The sequence below is a fragment of the Ascaphus truei genome, chromosome 1 (genome assembly GCF_040206685.1).
Source record: "Ascaphus truei isolate aAscTru1 chromosome 1, aAscTru1.hap1, whole genome shotgun sequence".
In the NCBI taxonomy this organism is placed as follows: domain Eukaryota; kingdom Metazoa; phylum Chordata; class Amphibia; order Anura; family Ascaphidae; genus Ascaphus; species Ascaphus truei.
The window spans coordinates 469,142,202-469,160,406 of NC_134483.1; the positions used below are offsets into that span (position 1 = coordinate 469,142,202).

The 18,205-nt window shown below is 43.1% G+C and overlaps 1 protein-coding gene across 9 annotated transcripts in view; it reads left to right on the forward strand.

Annotated features, from left to right (window-relative positions):
• Nucleotides 1-18,205, forward strand: part of TEC (tec protein tyrosine kinase) — a 143,567-nt gene that overhangs the window by 103,433 nt on the left and 21,929 nt on the right. For all 9 annotated transcript variants that reach the window (XM_075566910.1, XM_075566881.1, XM_075566900.1 and 6 more), the window contains 9 exons: nt 3,379-3,507; nt 5,961-6,001; nt 7,056-7,249; nt 8,889-8,954; nt 11,165-11,219; nt 12,411-12,490; nt 13,066-13,196; nt 13,956-14,030; nt 16,131-16,302. In XM_075566910.1, the coding sequence (XP_075423025.1) occupies nt 3,379-3,507; nt 5,961-6,001; nt 7,056-7,249; nt 8,889-8,954; nt 11,165-11,219; nt 12,411-12,490; nt 13,066-13,196; nt 13,956-14,030; nt 16,131-16,302 (943 nt within the window). The remainder of the gene's footprint in view (nt 1-3,378; nt 3,508-5,960; nt 6,002-7,055; nt 7,250-8,888; nt 8,955-11,164; nt 11,220-12,410; nt 12,491-13,065; nt 13,197-13,955; nt 14,031-16,130; nt 16,303-18,205) is intronic.

The following is an 18,205-nucleotide window of genomic DNA, read 5'->3' on the forward strand; positions in this document are numbered from 1 at the left end:
AGACAGAGAGGGGAGAGACAGAGAGGCGAGAGACAGAGAGGCGAGAGACAGAGAGGGGAGAGACAGAGAGGGGAGAGACAGAGAGGGGAGAGACAGAGAGGCGAGAGACAGAGAGGCGAGAGACAGAGAGGCGAGAGACCGAGAGGCGAGAGACCGAGAGGCGAGAGACCGAGAGGCGAGAGACCGAGAGGCGAGAGACCGAGAGGCGAGAGACCGAGAGACAGAGAGGGGAGAGACAGAGAGACAGAGAGACAGAGAGGGGAGAGACAGAGGGTTGAGACAGAGAGGGGAGAGACAGAGAGGGGAGAGACAGAGAGGGGAGAGACAGAGAGACAGAGAGGGGAGAGACAGAGAGGGGAGAGACAGAGAGGGGAGAGACAGAGAGACAGAGAGGGGAGAGACAGAGGGTTGAGACAGAGAGGGGAGAGACAGAGAGACAGAGAGGGGAGAGACAGAGAGGGGAGAGACAGAGAGGGGAGAGACAGAGAGGGGAGAGACAGAGAGACAGAGGGGTGAGACAGAAAGGGGAGAGACAGAGAGGGGAGAGACAGAGAGACAGAGGGGAGAGACAGAAAGGGGAGAGACAGAGAGACAGAGAGGGGAGAGGGGGAGAGACAGAGAGGGGAGAGACAGAGAGAGAGAGGGGGTGGAGAGACAGAGAGGTGGGGAGAGACAGAGAGGTGGGGGGAGAGACAGAGAGGTGGGGGGAGAGACAGAGAGGTGGGGGGAGAGACAGAGAGGTGGGGGGAGAGATAGAGAGGTGGGGGGAGAGACAGAGAGGGGGGGTGAGATAGAGAGGGGGGTGAGATAGAGGGGGGGTGAGATAGAGAGGGGGGAGAGACAGAGAGGGGGGAGAGACAGAGAGGGAGGAAAACTGACTGACGGGGGGGGAAACTGACTGATGGGGGGAGAACTGACTGACGGGGGGTAACTGACTGGGGGGGTAACTGATTGGGGGGGGTAACTAACTGGGGGGGGTAACTGACTGACTGGGGGGTGGGATGACTGGGGGGGTGACTGACTGGGTGGGGGGGGGGACTGACTGGGTGGGGGGGGGGTGACTGACTGGGTGGGGGGGGGGGGTGACTGACTGGGTGGGGGTGACTGACTGGGGGGTTACCTCTGTGTCCTGCACACACACACACACACACACACACACACACACACACACACACACACACAATCTCTCTCTCCCATACACACACACACAATCTCTCTCCCATACACACACACACACACACTCAATCTCTCATACCCGTACACACACACACACACACACACACACACACACACACACACACACACACACACACACACACACGGGAAGGGACATGCGCCGGAGGGGAGAGGGGGGGGGGGTAGAGAGAGAAACACCCCGCTACTTCCTCCCGCCCCGCGCCAGCAGCGGGAGCACCGAGGGGAGAGAAACACCGGCAACTGCAATATCTTCAGACCCGCGCGGGCAGCGGGAACACCGGAGGGGAGGGGGGGAGAGAAACAGCCCGCTACCTCAGTATGTGACCCGCACGGGCAGCGGGAACACCGGAGGTTAGGGGAGGGGGGGGAGAAACAGTCCGCTACCTCAGTATGTGACCCGCGCGAGCAGCGGGAACACCGGAGGGGAGGGGGGGGAGAAACAGCCCGCTACCTCAGTATGTGACCCGCGCGAGCAGGGGGAACACTGGAGAGGAGGGGGGGGGAGAAACAGCCCGCTACCTCAGTATGTGACCCGCGCGAGCAGCGGGAACACCGGAGGGGAGGGGAGGGGGGGGAGAAACACCCCGCTACCTCAGTATGTGACCCGCGCGAGCAGCGGGAACACCGGAGGGGAGGGAGAAACACCCCGCTACCTCAGTATGTGACCCGCGCGAGCAGCGGGAACACCGGAGGGGAGGGAGAAACACCCCGCTACCTCAGTATGTGACCCGCGCGAGCAGCGGGAACACCGGAGGGGAGGGTGGGGGGGAGAAACAGCCCGCTACCTCAGTATGTGACCCGCGCGAGCAGCGGGAACACCGGAGGGGAGGGGGGGGAGAAACAGCCCGCTACCTCAGTATGTGACCCGCGCGGGCAGCGGGAACACCGGAGGGGAGGGGGGGGGAGAAACAGCCCGCTACCTCAGTATGTGACCCGCGCGGGCAGCGGGAACACCGGAGGGGAGGGGGGGGGAGAAACAGCCCGCTACCTCAGTATGTGACCCGCGCGGGCAGCGGGAACACTGGAAGGAGGGGGGGGGGGAGAGAAACACCCCGGCTACTACAGTATGTGACCCGCGCGGGCACCGGACGGTGGGGGAGGGAAACACCCCGGCTTTTGCAGTATGTTCCGACCCGCGCGGGCAGCGGGAACACCGGAGGGGGGGATGTATCAGTGTATACTGTATATAAATATTTAATGTGTATTATATTCCCCCCACCTGAAGCATCTGTCCAAACTCCTCCATGACCGGATCCTTAAATTGTAAATTATAGGAGCTGACACAATTATACAGGAGGATATGAGGAGGAGGAGGAAGGGGAGGAGCAGCAGACGCGCATGCACGCACTCACTGCCCCCCCCCCCCCATTACTTACCCGTGCACAAAGGGCGGTTTGAAGTCCTGGCAACTCCATCCCGCGTCACAGCCAATCAGCTACGATTTATTTTTTTTTCAATTTTTTTTTTTTTCTCGAGCAGGGGATTTTTTTTTTGCAGAGCAGGGGAAAGGTTACTGGCCAAGAGCCAATATCCGATCGCAGCTGGCGAGCTGGCGACCGGGTTTGTCGAGCACTGTATATATATATATATATATATATATATATATATATATATATATATATATATATATATATATGAAACATGTATAGTAGGCACACCTCATAAACAAACAAAGAAAAGCACAAGTGCACAAGACATAAAATAAATATAGAAATAATTCACTCATGATGAAGACGACTCATGATAGTGATCAAAAAAATTGTATTAGGACAACCACGATATCCAAGGTTTTGGTCCGCTGTGCAACCACCCTGAGGAAGGTCCCACAGTGGACCGAAACATTGGATATTTTGGTTGTCCCGATGCCATTCTTTTTTGATCACTATCATGCAGTGCTGAATTTTCTTCATCGATCCTGGTGTAGTAGCTTTTTTTCTTAGGTATATACAAGTATTGTTAAAAAAAATTCCATTTGAAATGTTCACACATTATATTTATGAATGCATCTATCTATAAATCTATCAAGCTATTAATCTATCAATATATCTATCTCTTTATCTCTCTATCTATTTCCCTTCATGTGACAGTGTCATACGGAAATGCTAGCAATTAATGCAGAAAGTTCTGCTAATTAAAAAAAGAACGTTTGGTGCTTAAGTTAACACTTTTATGTTTTCTTAGAAATGAAGAACAACAACCATATCTTGACTAAATACCATCCCCAGTTTTGGGCAGAGGGTGTTTATCAGTGCTGCAGACAAACAGACAAATTGGCCCCAGGATGTGAAGAATATAATATTTTTGGGGATAGTAAGTACTTTTCAATAAACATTTTTAAATTGTGTAATCAATTGCCAGCGCATAAAATATCTAAAAATCTATTGATGTAGCTGGCTTTTCCACTAAAACATTGTATCTTGCTATATTTGTAAAACATGTATATATATATATATATATATATATTTGGAGTGAAGTACTAAACACTATGAAGGTTTTACTCCAAGTATAATGTATAAATAATAATAATAATTTGTTCTTGTATAGCGCTACTAGTTTTTACGTAGCGCTTTACAGAGACATTTTGCAGGCACAGGTCCCTGCCCTGTGGAGCTTACAATCTATGTTTTTGGAACCTGAGGCACAGGGAGATAAAGTGACTTGCCCAAGGTCACAAGGAGCCAACACTGGGAACTGAACCAGGTTCCCCTGCTTCAAACACAGTGCCAGCCAGTTTCTTTACTCACTGAGCTGCTCCTTCTCCTATGGAGATGGTATTATACTCCCCAGATACTATGGGGTTGCTACCCAGGGACCTCCAATAAATGCTGGAGAGGCTGTGAGAAATAGGGACAATTTTACACATACAGGTGCGCTGAAGAGTATTCTAAAACTTGCCTTAAACATTCCTTGGATAATCTGGGGCTATCACCAACAAGATCCAGGTACATGCTGGGTACATGCTGCAAACATTTCAGTGACATTTCTGCAGAGACTAATGGCCCATCGGATTAACACAGCAGGGGTCCATGGCAGTCCCATTCAGTTTGAATGGGACTGCCAGGGACCCCCGCTGTTAATCCGATGGGCCATTAGTCTGTCTGCAGAAATGTCACTGAAATGTTGCAGCATGTACCCAGCATGTACCTGGGTCTTGTTGGTGATTGCCCCAGATTTGTTTTAGAATACTCGTCGGCACTACAGTATGGTGGAAATGTAAAAAAATTCAGAGGTTCTGGAGCTCGAGAATAGAGCAGATCCACAAGATCGCTAAGATTAAGATACCTGAAGACCCCAGTATTAGACTACTGAACAGAGAAAATAAGAGAAAGGAACACAAAATCAAGAAATCACTAACTATGCATATGTTTAACGCGGCAAGGTGCACAATAGCAGCTAATTGGAAGCAATTAGAAGCCTCTATAATAGATCAATGGACCAATAGAGTTTGGGAAGTTAGGCGGATGGAACAAATCTCACGCGTATTTAAGGACACGACCTCAACATTTGAAGTCCTATGGACACCATAGACCAATTACATGTAGAATGGACATGGGTGAATATGGATAAAAGTGTAGAAAACATAGTAATGTAGACCAGAAGTGGTACGAATAGTCACTAAAAGAAGCATTACTAGAGAATATAGCAAAATAATCCAACGACCCTACGGGATCAAGGGTACCACGTCATTCAACCTTGGATAGCAACACGAATACTGGCTTATAATTTAATTTATTAATTTATTTTATATGAATATTCTATGTAATAATGTTATGGTGGATGTATATTAGTTTATCGTAGTTTCGAATTTCTGGTTTCATTATCATTATGGTTGAGTTTGCATGCCAATATAATGTTGAATTTGAGTTCATTTTCTTACACCATGATTTAATGTGATTAAACACAGTCGAATATGTTATTGGTTAACATCGTTCCTACGCAAGAGAAGGTATACAAATGAGACAGGATAATGTGACTAAGAGCATAAAAGCCTCAAACAACAGACCAAACACAACGCACGAACAGGACAGGCAGCAGCTGCAGAATGTGGGGTACTAATGAATAAACGAGACTGACGTTGTGCAAAGAATAAGACACAAAACACAAACTGTTCCATGTTTGCTTGTTTATTTGTTTAATGTAATCACAGAAAATGAAAATGTATGAGGAATGATGTGTAACAACTGTTTGTAAACTAAAATGAAAATAAAGAATTTACAAAAAAAAAAGTGCAAGTTGGACACCGAAAGCATTTGGAGCAATTCTTTGCCACGAAGGTGTGATGTTTTGAGGCAAATTTGGAACAAAATTAGTGTAAATTGCAACATGTTTTCCTTGTATCTCATTGGCTTGTGTCAATTTTGTATATTGTGTCAAAAAAATGTAAATTAGCAGTTTTTTTTTTAACTTACCGTACAATTTACATCCAATGTAGGGAACATTTCTTACATTTATTCAAACACAAGGAAACAATGGAGCAATGACTTTTATGCATACTTTCTTTACATTGATAGATCGCCCCCTATGTCTCTAATGAATTCCAAGGATTTCTAATACACCGATTACAAAGGGTAGCATTTTTTAAAATGGAACGAACGGTCGCTTTGTATCTGCTGGCAAATATCGCTATACAGTATGAGTTTATGTTGGGGTAAAACGAGATCTAAAATTGACTGCTTATCTCATCCAGCCCTTGCAGACACAGAATGATTCACAGTCCGTTCTGTACCAATATGACATACATTTTTCTATTTACTTTTATCTAGTCACAAGGAAGCCCCTCCCTCCAACACCAAACGTCCATATGGTAAGAACAGAACAGAATTGGTTTTGTGCATAGAATTCTCAGGCACACGCTGGAGCCTGGAGAGCGACAGTAACACGAATAGTCAGTGTCTGAGTCACAGGGTAATAAAGTTTCTCTTAAAGTAACAATTAGCCGACACTGCGATTCAAGACAGTGGTATTGATGGGTGGGGGTACAGCTGATAGAGGGGCATGGTGCCCTGTGAGTAAAGGAGTCAGACTAGCAAGTACATTCTACTGCATGTAGTGCCCAATGGCCTGCAGAAAACACTCCCTTTCCCAAGGGGAAAAGAACATCTTGGAGAGGAGAGCAGCACTGAGCAGTAGCATACAGGAGCTTGCAGGGAAAAGGAGCTCATAATCATTGAAAGTAAGAAGGAGAGAGAGAGACAGGAAGATGAAGAGAGCAGCATATGGGGGTGGGCAGGAGGGAAAGAGAGAGACACAAATGCTAAAAATGAGAGAGAAAGAGGGGGAAAATACAAGAGAATAAAGAGTCAAAGGATTGAAAGAGGGAGAGGAATATGTGATGGCAAAGGGGAGAGAAAGAGACATTATTAACATAATAATAGCGGGGACAGGTGGTTCTACTGGGCCCCATATTATATACTTTAGCTGAGCCCAAAGGTTTTTGTTGGCAGTCTTTCCAACGCTTTCCCTTCCCGTAAGAAACCGTTTACATCATTTTCCAGTTATTTATTGTACCCGGTGTAAAATTGATGCCATTAAAGTGCTGTCCTATGGTGCCCACTATTCAGCCACCTGTAAGGATGTTCTTTTGCATCCCTGTTGAGAAAAGAAAATCATAAAAGCCGGGATTGGAGCAACATAACGACAGCCCTATTTGATCAAAACGGACATGAGCAGCACAGTAGCACATGGTGCTTCTAGGGGAGATCGCGTGGGATGGGACAGGTATAGGGACACCACCAATTCCATTCCATTATCCCGGAAGGTACTTGCCGTACGTGATGATGGGATGATGGAACGGAAGAGGTGATTAATGCACCAGTACAATAATAATGAGAATGGCCTTTATTTTCTCTTCTGCTTAGTCAAGACCTGCGCCTCCTCGCCCACCTGACGAGGAGCCAGAGGCAGAGGTGGTGGACGACAAAGAGGAACTAGTGAAAGCAATGTTTGACTTCCATCCAGCGGAGTCACATGATCTCAGTCTAGTTAAAGGTGAAGAATATATCATACTAGAGAAGAAGGACATCCATTGGTGGAAAGCAAGAAATAAGTATGGGTAAGCGTGGTGTTCCCATGTAGTGTTCATGCTGTTTAATGCTGGGCCTGAGAGGATGCAAACCGAAATAAACACCGAAGGGCGTATGTACCAAGGAATGACCACTGTAACTCGGAGGCAAAAACACTGCTCCAGTATTCGTACATATGGGGAAGTTTTGTGTCACAAATATTTGGCTATTATAAAGTACTTTAGGGAAAATGTACAATAGTAGCCATATTTAAGGGGCCCTGCACAAATTATTTTACATTCATACTTCTCAGGAAGGGAAAACTGAGTAACCTTGACTCATTGGGGCCTATTCAATAAACTCCGATATTGTTAATGCTAAATCGTCCAAAAAGGGCATGCAGTTTACCGCACTAAAAATAAAAATCACCATATTCATAAACTTTTTTAAATGCCTTATTACATAGGTCATGCGGGCTGGCAAAGGGGGGCCCTCCTCTTCTGTTCACAAGAGAGAGAAAGCGTGTCTGATCAATTTAGAAGAGGGCCAATTGACTTTACCTGCAAACAGATTAACCTACAGTAAACTCCATTTGGAGAGATACCTGTGGACACACTTTAGATACATAGGAAATACACTAATTCTAATATCTACAATACTTTATATTCAATTCTCTCTCGCTCTACAAAAACTTCCACTGAAGTCAATGGGAGTTTCGTTGGTATAGTGCCCCAATGTACACTATTACAGTTTATTGAACTCTCCCCCTCTCCACCCCCCCCCCCATGCTATATCTCATCTCCAGCAAAAGCCCTATTTTGCCTACCTGAGGGAGAGTAGATTTCCGGGCGAGCATTAAGCTCATATCTTAATCAATAGCGCATTAATATGTGATTTTGCAAGTTTGCCTCATTGCCTGCACCAATCAGCTTATTGCGCAGAACTGCATAGCAGGAACCAAACTGCAACAAAAAGATCTGTTTTCACTTGACAACTCAGTTCCGTTTAATATATAGGCCCCATTGTGTCTACATGGGATAATGTATTATTTATTTACACTATGCGATGTGACTGCTATTCTCTTCACTTTCCCATTACCTTCTTCTTACAGATACCCACATAGGGGGTTATTCATTTAAACGGCAATAATCCAGATCAGGGTATGGAAACTTCCATTGGAGCATCAGTGCCACGATCGGCACTATTGCAGTTTAATGACCCCTTAATAGACAAAGAATGCAGGCATAATTAACCCATATGCTGTAACTTAGATCAGGGGTGCGCAAACTTTTCGGTCTGCGCCCCCCTGCCTGCTCTCCCCCCTGCTTGTGCCCTGCTGCTTCTCCTTACCTTGTCATGTCATGTTGCCATGGTAACGCAAGATCCCGTGACCCCACGGCGCCATTTGATGCCGCGTTGTGATGGTGACGCCTCGCTGGAGACCAGGTAAGGGCAGTTACAGAGGTGTTGCGCGACCCCCCGGCATTTAATTTAAATGTCTTGGGGAAGAGCACAGGGCCTCTGTATGCACCGCGCCCCCCCTACTAGAAAATCTCGCGCCCCCCAGTTGGCGCACCCCTAACAGATATGCAAGTCAAAAATCTCAAAAACTGGACAACAGGTCCTTCCCCTGTACTTATTCCCAGTTTAATACTTGTAACAATATACAAACATATTTGCTAATTCCAGAAAAGAAGGCTATATTCCAAGCAACTACGTAACAGAGATGAAGCTAAATAACCTGCACCAATATGAGTGAGTATTCTTTAGTTTCTTTCTTCATTCTGCTGCAAAGGTGAAATGAATGTGCAAATTTCCTCTGTCCCATAGGTTCCATGTTCTAGTCAGACAGTGAAGAGCATTCAAGCTGTGTCCTAGCAGAGTCAAAAAGTTAATGAAAGAGTTAAATGCATATTTACTCTTATTTTTTATTGTAATAGTTGAGTTGCTACACTTTTTAAGTCAAAGTCCTAATGCATTTTTTATAGTGCATTATATGTATGTGGCAGCACTTCCTCAGCTATCTACAGCATCTATTTATATATTTATCATCTATCTTTAAAAAATCAATAAACAATAGATCAATTTTCCAGTGTTATATAGAGTTAGACTCCCTAATTTGGAGTTTATTTTTTTGCCCACGAAGATCTTATGTATGGTGAGATAGAGTAGTTTATTAGTAATATAAATGCCTTTGGAGTCTCAATGTCGGTTCCTTATGACCTGGGCAATTCAACGTATCGTCGTCTGCCTCAGGCACAAATAATTAGATTGTAAACTCTACAGAGAAAAGTACTTTACCTTAACACATTTTGACCCAGGAAAGGGATTTCATAGTCGTACCTCACTTATTCCAGAACCAAATGACATTTTCAGTCATTGCAGGTTTGGGAGTTTAGAAAGGATGGAAGACAATAGTGGTGGTATCACTGGGTACAGATGATCCATTCCAAGACCCTGCATGCACAGCTACCACAAATTACACACAATTGACCTTTTCAGTACTAGAATGTCCATGGCAACAGAGGGCTATAGGGTCCTGTCCCACTATATTAGCAGCAGAAGCGAAAGTTCTTCTCTTCCATTCACATCACAGCTATAGATATCAGGCTGTCATGATCAGCCACTGTCATGATCAACCCTAATGCAAAAATGGTATTCTCTCCAGTTAACATCTTACAAAGCATCAGCGTGCCAACCCCTGTGACGGTCACAAAATGTACAGATAACCTTGTACACTATAGCTGGTGAAACATACAAGTTCACACAAATCAAAGAATGCAGGCAAGCTATTATTGTATCATCATTATTATTATACATATTGACATTCAGTATACTGTATTCTTAATGCATACTATAACTATGGCCAGATTTACTAGGTATGCACATGTGGTTTTGCTCATGCCATTGCCATTAACATGAATGGGTATAGCATGATAAAAATATTATTTGTTTGATTTTAAGTACTATGTCAGTTTAGTGACATTTCTCTTATAATATAATAGGGTATAATGTATACAGAAAAATGACCAGCTAGGGATATCTCCAAAAAATTATTGACTTCTGTGATTTGCTTTCTAGAAAACAAAAAGAATGAATGTGACTCGTTCAGTAGTTGAAATACTGTTCTTCCTACTTTAGCTAAAAAAAACAAACAATAGGTGTGTGTGTGCATGTATGTATATATATCTTTATTTATATAGCGCCATTAGTGTACATGGCACTTCACATTAGTAATACATGTGACAATCATATAAATAACAAATATTACAAATAACAGATCATGGGTGTGCCGAGCACGCGCATTTTAAGTGAAACTTCTTTGTATTTTGTCACTGTTTTGTCACAAAAATGTTATTTGTGATGGTGATATTTTTAATTAAAAATCAAAACAGAATTTCAGTGACAAAACGCAAAGAAGTTTGACTTAGGCCTCGTTCCCACTGCTCGCGGCTGTGTGCTCAACGGCGTGCAGGGCACAAACAAGAGACGGCCATCTATGGGGCCGGCCCCAGTCAGTGCGTGCGGGCACAAGACCAAGCGCGAGTGGTGCGACCAGATTTTGGAAAGTCAAGATATTTGGCTTTTGGCACGTCGGCTGAGCGCTGGCCACGTCACCGCGGCGGCTCAGCCAATGAGAGCGAACCCAGCGCCAAGCCGGCAGGCGGCCTCTTTTACCCACAGTGACGTCCGCCAACGGCCTTTTTTGCCCACAGTGACGTCACTTCCCTTTCTTTACTTCGGTCACCATGAAGGTAATTTGCTCCAGTTGTATAAGGCAGACTGTAATTATATTAGTTTAAATCTAGTTGAATCCAACTCATAAATGGGGGCTTCAAAATGAAGAATAGTCTGCACATTTCCTGCAAATCGGGCAAGTCAGTTGTATTTCATATACTGTATGATTTATCCATCCACCATGATGGTTTATTCATACAGAAAATATATCTGTTTGTTTGTTCCAGCTGGTACAGCAGAAATATGAACAGAAATAAAGCAGAGCAGCTTCTAAAAAATGAGGTAAGTATTTATCTGTAAGAAGGGGAGCACGGTGGCAGGATATCAGGTGAAATCCAGGAAAAAATATATTGAAGAATGTGTAACATCCCAAAAGTACCGAAGTACTAAAATACTGAAGTCCCGACTTGTTGTAGTAGAGAAGAATATCACTAGTAACTTGCCATGAAGGCTGCTCATATACTGTATACTGCTGGAGAGGGTCTCCAACTCGGACAGCAAATCACAGGTCCATAACAGCAAATCACATAACATTGTAGATGTGTGTGGCCATCAGCACAACCATGACCGGACATCTCGCTACCGGATGGGATGCCCACACCCAGTTTGCACTTCTCATGAGCCACATGCACTAGCATTTATATCTGTACAGGATTAGATTATTTATATTCTGCGCTCTGATATATGCTGTGTTTAGGATTAGTCAGACTACCATTTATTTGTTGTTCTGTGGTTTGCTTATTGCTGTCCCCAGGTACTGTTATGTGGTGTTGGTTGGAAACTGTCTTTCCTCCTGTCATTGATATTAGCTTTCATCAGCACTTCAACATTTATTCTCTCTATAGATTGAGATGATCCATTTGATTATATATCTTTGCCTCGCTCCAGATTGTGATTGTTTTTACTTGTGTTTTGTATCTATTCCTCAATATGTTTTTGATATAATGTAAGAAATTAAATTAAATTTTGATTCCTCTCAGGAATCTATTTGCTTTACTAGATTATTTAGCTAATCTTGCTATCTGTAGTTTTAGGAATGATGAATTAGGATGAATTTATAGGTACTTTAGCCGGTAGCAGATTGCATAATGTATTACTTCCCTTAACAAAGAGGAGGCATGGCTCAGTGATTAAGGTCTTGCATTCCTAAGCCACTTACATTACACTCACTCTATGTGACGTTGGACCAGTCACATTATACACCAGAGCCATAATATTAACAAAGCCCTTATAACTGTATTCCCAACTGACTTGTTTTAATAAATATTAGTGTAGAATGTTGCTTTGCATATATGACCATGGAATACATGGAATGATACATCTTTGGTACTGTATGAGAAACGCTAATGTTAGCAGATTAATTGATTTGAAAGTGCTGAGAACCTTTATGAACAAATTGATGCACAGATGTGACCAGGGCACATACAGTATATAATGTAGGAGAGTAACTCATCTGATGTGTCTGAATTCCAGGATAAAGAAGGCGGGTTTATCGTTAGGGACTCCAGTCAACCAGGCTTGTACACTGTGTCACTTTATACAAAGTACGGAGGGTAAGTGTGCTGCTTTTGTGGGGAAGAGAATTCATTTACTATGTGAAGCACAAAAGCATTAACATAAATATTGCCTCCCATCTCTCAGTTCTTGTCTTCTAACCCTCTCCCTTCCATTGTAATCATGCTGCAGCATGTTATTTCTTTTTTACATGACGTTACTGGTAATATTAATATTTAATACTTGTATGAGTTTACTTTTACTCCGTTACACATTTATTACAGATGGAATTGTTATACAATTAATTTATTCACTGCAAACACATATACGTTATAATCATTATATGGGTGGAATGGCAGTGAGGGAAGTATTAATTTTAGGTTTAAGTGCTTCATTTTATATATAAATGGGATACAGTGTCATGTGAATAATAAACTGCATTTGAAAAATAATGGGAATGTATATTGTGTTAGAGAAATGTAAGTGAAATTTCTAGCAACTTTCAGCACGCTCTGTCTCACTTGATAAATTGTTACAGAGATGTACAGTACTGTTATTTGCACTAAATAGATCTGTTATATATTTGCTGTTTCTCGATGGAAATGGAATAACATTGTAGTATCTTTGTTTGCAGAGAGAGTTCCTCGGCAATAAGGCACTACCACATCAAAGAGACATCATTTCCTAAGCAATACTACCTGGCTGAAAAACACATATTTAAAACAATTCCAGAAATGATTGAATATCACAAACACAATGCAGCTGGTAAACATAATCTCTTTTATATGTAAGAGATGGGGAGAGGGGTGGAGGGTGTGAGGGGATGAGAGAGAGAGAGAGAGAGAGAGAGAGAGAGAGAGAGAGAGAGAGAGAGAGAGAGAGAGAGAGAGAGAGAGAGAGAGAGAGAGAGAGAGAGAGAGAGAGAGAGAGAGAGAGAGAGAGAGAGAGAGAGAATGAGAGAGAGAATGAGAGAGAGAGAGAGAGAGAGAGAGAGAATGAGAGAGAGAATGAGAGAGAGAATGAGAGAGAGAATGAGAGAGAGAGAGAGAGAGAGAATGAGAGAGAGAATGAGAGAGAGAATGAGAGAGAATGAGAGAGAATGAGAATATCAAAGCAAACGGTCCTTATTTAACATGCTGTGAGGCTATCTCTCCATGGCAGGGAAAGCTCTGAACTCACTTCAATTGAAGACATAGACATGGAGAAGCCGTTTCACAATATTTTGAATAAGGTCCAAAGTCTTGAATGGTGATGATTTTGGAAGTATAGCTGGTGATGAGGAACATGGTATTTGATGTTAGCACCAGATATGTGATATTTTATCATACCATCATCCCACAGTGTATTCAATGTAAATATTACGTGTATGCACAACTATCAATTTAAACAAGATCTGCAAAAAAAATGTTAAATCACAGAAGTGAAAAAGCAGCTTACATAGACTCAACTTAAACACTTGGTACTTGTGGAAACAATGTAAGGGGGGTTGTCATGGGTAACAGCAATCTGTTTCATTTGCTCTAGGTCTTGTTACCAGACTACGATACCCAGTATGTCCAAAAGGGAAGCCGGCACCTACAACAGCAGGATTCAGCTACGGTAACCTTTATTTACTTAATAGGAAGTAATATCTTGTCCTCATTACATATCCAAAAAATGCAAAAGATGTTCTATTATGAAAAGTGCAAATACTGTGGATTTCTATGTTGCTATGTTTTCTAAATGGCTTTATTCCCTTCTTTCACTTGTGTCCCTTTCCACAGCTGCTTCATTACATACGTCTTCATTATTTGTCTTTTTCTTGCCTTTGTTTATTGTTCTCACATTCTTTCTCCTTTATGCCTCTCCCCATTGTGCCTCCTCTTCTCTGATTATTTCACCAATATTCTTCTCTGTCCTGTAATTAGTTTCTACTGGCAATATACCAAATCATTCTTCCATGCTATTTTCTATCAATTTTTTTAAGCCTTTGTACTTGTTATATGTGAAGATTGACTATGAAATAAAATGGTGTATAGCAAATATTTGGATCTGGAGGCAAGTAAAGCACATTCAGCAGTTAAGTTTAAACCCTTCCTTTTTATTATCTATATCTATATAATTGAAAACGTTGTATGTTTGCTGTTCTTATGGACAATCTGATTTGTCCGTCGGTCTGTCACTCAGCCTCTGGCCAATCAGCCCCTGCACGCCTCTCATTGGCTTGCTTGCTTCTATGACCTCACCCAACCACCCGGCCACTCTCCTCTTCTCCTCCTGCCTGCATTTAACCCCATGAGGAGAGCCCCCCCTCACAGACTGGAGGGAGCCACAGACAGCACAGGCAAGAGACTCAAACTGACTGCACTGTGTGTGTGTGTCACTGTGTGTGTGTCACTGTGTGTGTGTGTGTGTGCGTGTGACACTGTGTGTGTGTGTGACACTGTGTGTGTGCGTGTCTCAATGTGTGTGTGACACTGTGTGCTGCACAGGGGGGGGGGACCAGAGCTGCGCAGGGGGGGGGGGACCAGAGCTGCTCAGGGGGACACACGACCGGAGCAGTGCAGGGGGGGACACGACCAGAGCTGCGCAGGGGGCGGGGGAGCGGAGAAAGAGACGGGGGAGTGGAGAGAGGAGGGCGCGGGAAATTTTAATCCCGGGCAACGCCGGGTCTCTCAGCTAGTCACATATAAATACTCAAATATATGGTATGTTTGTTTTTCAAGTAGGCCGAAGGAGTTGGTTTGCATAAGGTCACACAGTTTGTAAGTGACCAAAGCAGGAACGAAATCCAACTTATGTTAAAAACCAACAGCTTGACCAAAACTGTTCTGTTCCAGGCTCACTGTGACTTATTGAGTTGAAACAGGCAGCTAAACTCATCTCCTTCTCGATGCAAATAGAGTCCTGCCTGGGTTTCTGATCAACTTTGTTATTGAGTGCAAACAGAAATAAAAGGGGACTTTGGGAATGCAAAAATTAGGAGAAGGTGAAAAAACAAACCTATCACAGGGAAAGACCAATAGGAAGGATGCTACAGCCTGACAAGCAGGAAATAGGGCAGGGCCATACCAAGTGCTAGGGTTTGAGGATTATGGCATTATGTCATGGGACAGAGGAAGGGGTTGCTATGGCAACAGGCTGAGAAAACAGCAAGGTACTTTGCACAGTGACACAAATAAGGGCAAAGGTCACTGCAGCCATAGGACAATGAAAAACACATACAGGGGGCAGAACAAATAATCTACAACAGTGGAGCGCAATCCCCTGCGCCCCCCCCCCCCCCCCCCTGCCGGCTGTCCCCCTTTCCTCGTGCCCCCCTCCTTACCTTGGCTCTGGTGTCATGACATCACATTGCCATGGCAACGTGACGTCACATGACCCCGTGGTGTCATTTGATGTCACCTTGGCATGGCGATGCGTCACCAGAAGGCGTCTGAACCAAGGTAAGGATAAGTTACAGAGAGGCCTTCGCCGCTTCCCCAGCATTTAATTTAAATGCCTCCAGGAAGCACGCAGGGCCTCTGTAACCCCCCGCAGACAATCTTGCACCCCGAGTTGCGCACCCCATCAACATGTGTAATGTTTGGTATGCATTTCATATTAGGAGAGAAAATTTGTGCAAGGGGGTATAATTTGTTATACTGAAGGCAAAAGATACAATAACTTTATTTTTACTATACCACTACAACCTGCTGCTTTTTTTTTTTTTTTTTTAAGATAAATGGGAAATAAACCCATCTGAGCTAACGTTTATGAAGGAACTGGGAAGCGGTCTGTTTGGTGTGGTACGGCTTGGGAAATGGCGTGCACAGTATAAAGTGGCAATCAAAGCAATTCGCGAAGGTGCTATGTCTGAAGAGGACTTCATAGAGGAAGCTAAAGTCATGATGTAAGTCCATGTTTATTGTGATAATCAAACATGAATATTATTAAACCAACATTTTCAATTAAATAATTTATTCAACGTTAGAACAAACAATAATAAAGTAAAATGTTGATGATAGGAACAACATTAACAAATATTCTTCTATACATCGCCATGTTTATGAAGGTAGAAGCTGTGGCAATTGCCCCAAATTGCTGCAACCTCAGCTGACATCACATTTGACCATGTTGCAGTCTGGCTGCTATTGCTCATGAAGTGTCCCTGGAGGAACTTGATTTAAGGCCAATGACCTAATGAACTAATGACCTAATGACCTAATGTACTACAGTAATACGTGATCTAAATATCCCAATCTTGTGTTACTTGCACTTATAAATACAACCTTTAGTAGCACTTCTGAGTTACAGACTGTCGTTGTTTGCAAACTCACAGACATGGGTTCGTTGATAATGAGAAGTTTATTGCAAAGTATGATCATACACATTCAAAAGTCTATAAGACTCTCTGCCAAAAGAGTGTCCATGCAGGCTTTATATACATTTTGGATTCCTTTGCTCAAAATAGGTTACCAGGCAGATAATACTAACCACTCCTGTAAAATGATTGGTTTAAGAATTAAGATCATTAAAACCTGGTTAAAACTAGATTAAAACAGCTCTCTATAGAAACCAGGTACAACCGTACACCAGGAATGTGGGCGTAAACTACAGACACAGTCGTAAATCTACTGTGAGCGAAACTCTCTCATTCACACCACATACACATCTTACACACAAGATGGATACTAACAGAACAGACAAAATGGAAACAGAACATCGCCAAAAAATTGAACCGTTTCTATTTTTAGGGGCAAGCATGAGAAATGAGCATGAACGCCTACTTCAACATGCCTACTTTCTCAGGTTTGCTCCTCCAGCATTGAGCCAGCCCAGCTGCCACTTTCAATAAGGGATACTAGCAATGCCGCTTCTGTAACATTATGAAGCTGAACAACTAGCCAAAGACAGTTCGGAAAAAGTAAAATATAACATTTAAATAAGAAAAAAAATTGAAACAGAACAAAACCATATATGACTACTTCACAGAAATGGTGGTGGATGTGTTAAATAGCCTCCTCACAGAGGTGGTAAAGGCTAAGGGGAATACAGTGCTTGGGATAGACATACAGATATCCTCAATATGAAAAAGAACAAGTATCAAATAGGGTCTGAAGTTTTGCAACAGACGGGAAAATGGGCAAACTGCAGCAGATGGGCAAAATAATTATTTTCTGCAGTCAAACTCTATGTTTCTACAGTATGTTTGAAATTCACTGATCATTTATAATGAATGTGAATGGGCCAAAAGTTAAAATCTTATGGACCACAGCAACTTTGAAGAACGTTCATTCTGACCTCATTTGATATCACAACTTTTATAAATTCTGCTAGTACAGTATATTTGTGACAATGTTTTATTTATATGTTGTATTATTTATGTATTATTGTGTGTGTGTGTGTGTGTGTGTATATATATATATATGTGTGTATATATATATATATATAGATATATATATATATATATATGCCAAAAAAGAAAAGAAGCGCCAGCTCCATAGTATAATACTGTAAATAAAAGGTATTTATTATAACATGGAGTAGTCACCAGGACTTGCACTCACATAGTGGGTAAAAACACATTCGTTTGAGGCAATCTGTGTGTGGACGCTGAATGCTGGAGAACAGACCAAGTGCAGATAACACTTAGACAAGAGAGACCAAGTTGCCAGGGCTGTGAGGGATACTCATATAGGTGGATTTCGGATGATTTCCTGTCTCCTCCAATGCTAGATGTCACTCAACAGAGCTCCCTTTCCTCCGTAGTATCGCGTTTCTCAAGGATAGCTATCGTATTGCTTATTCTTCAT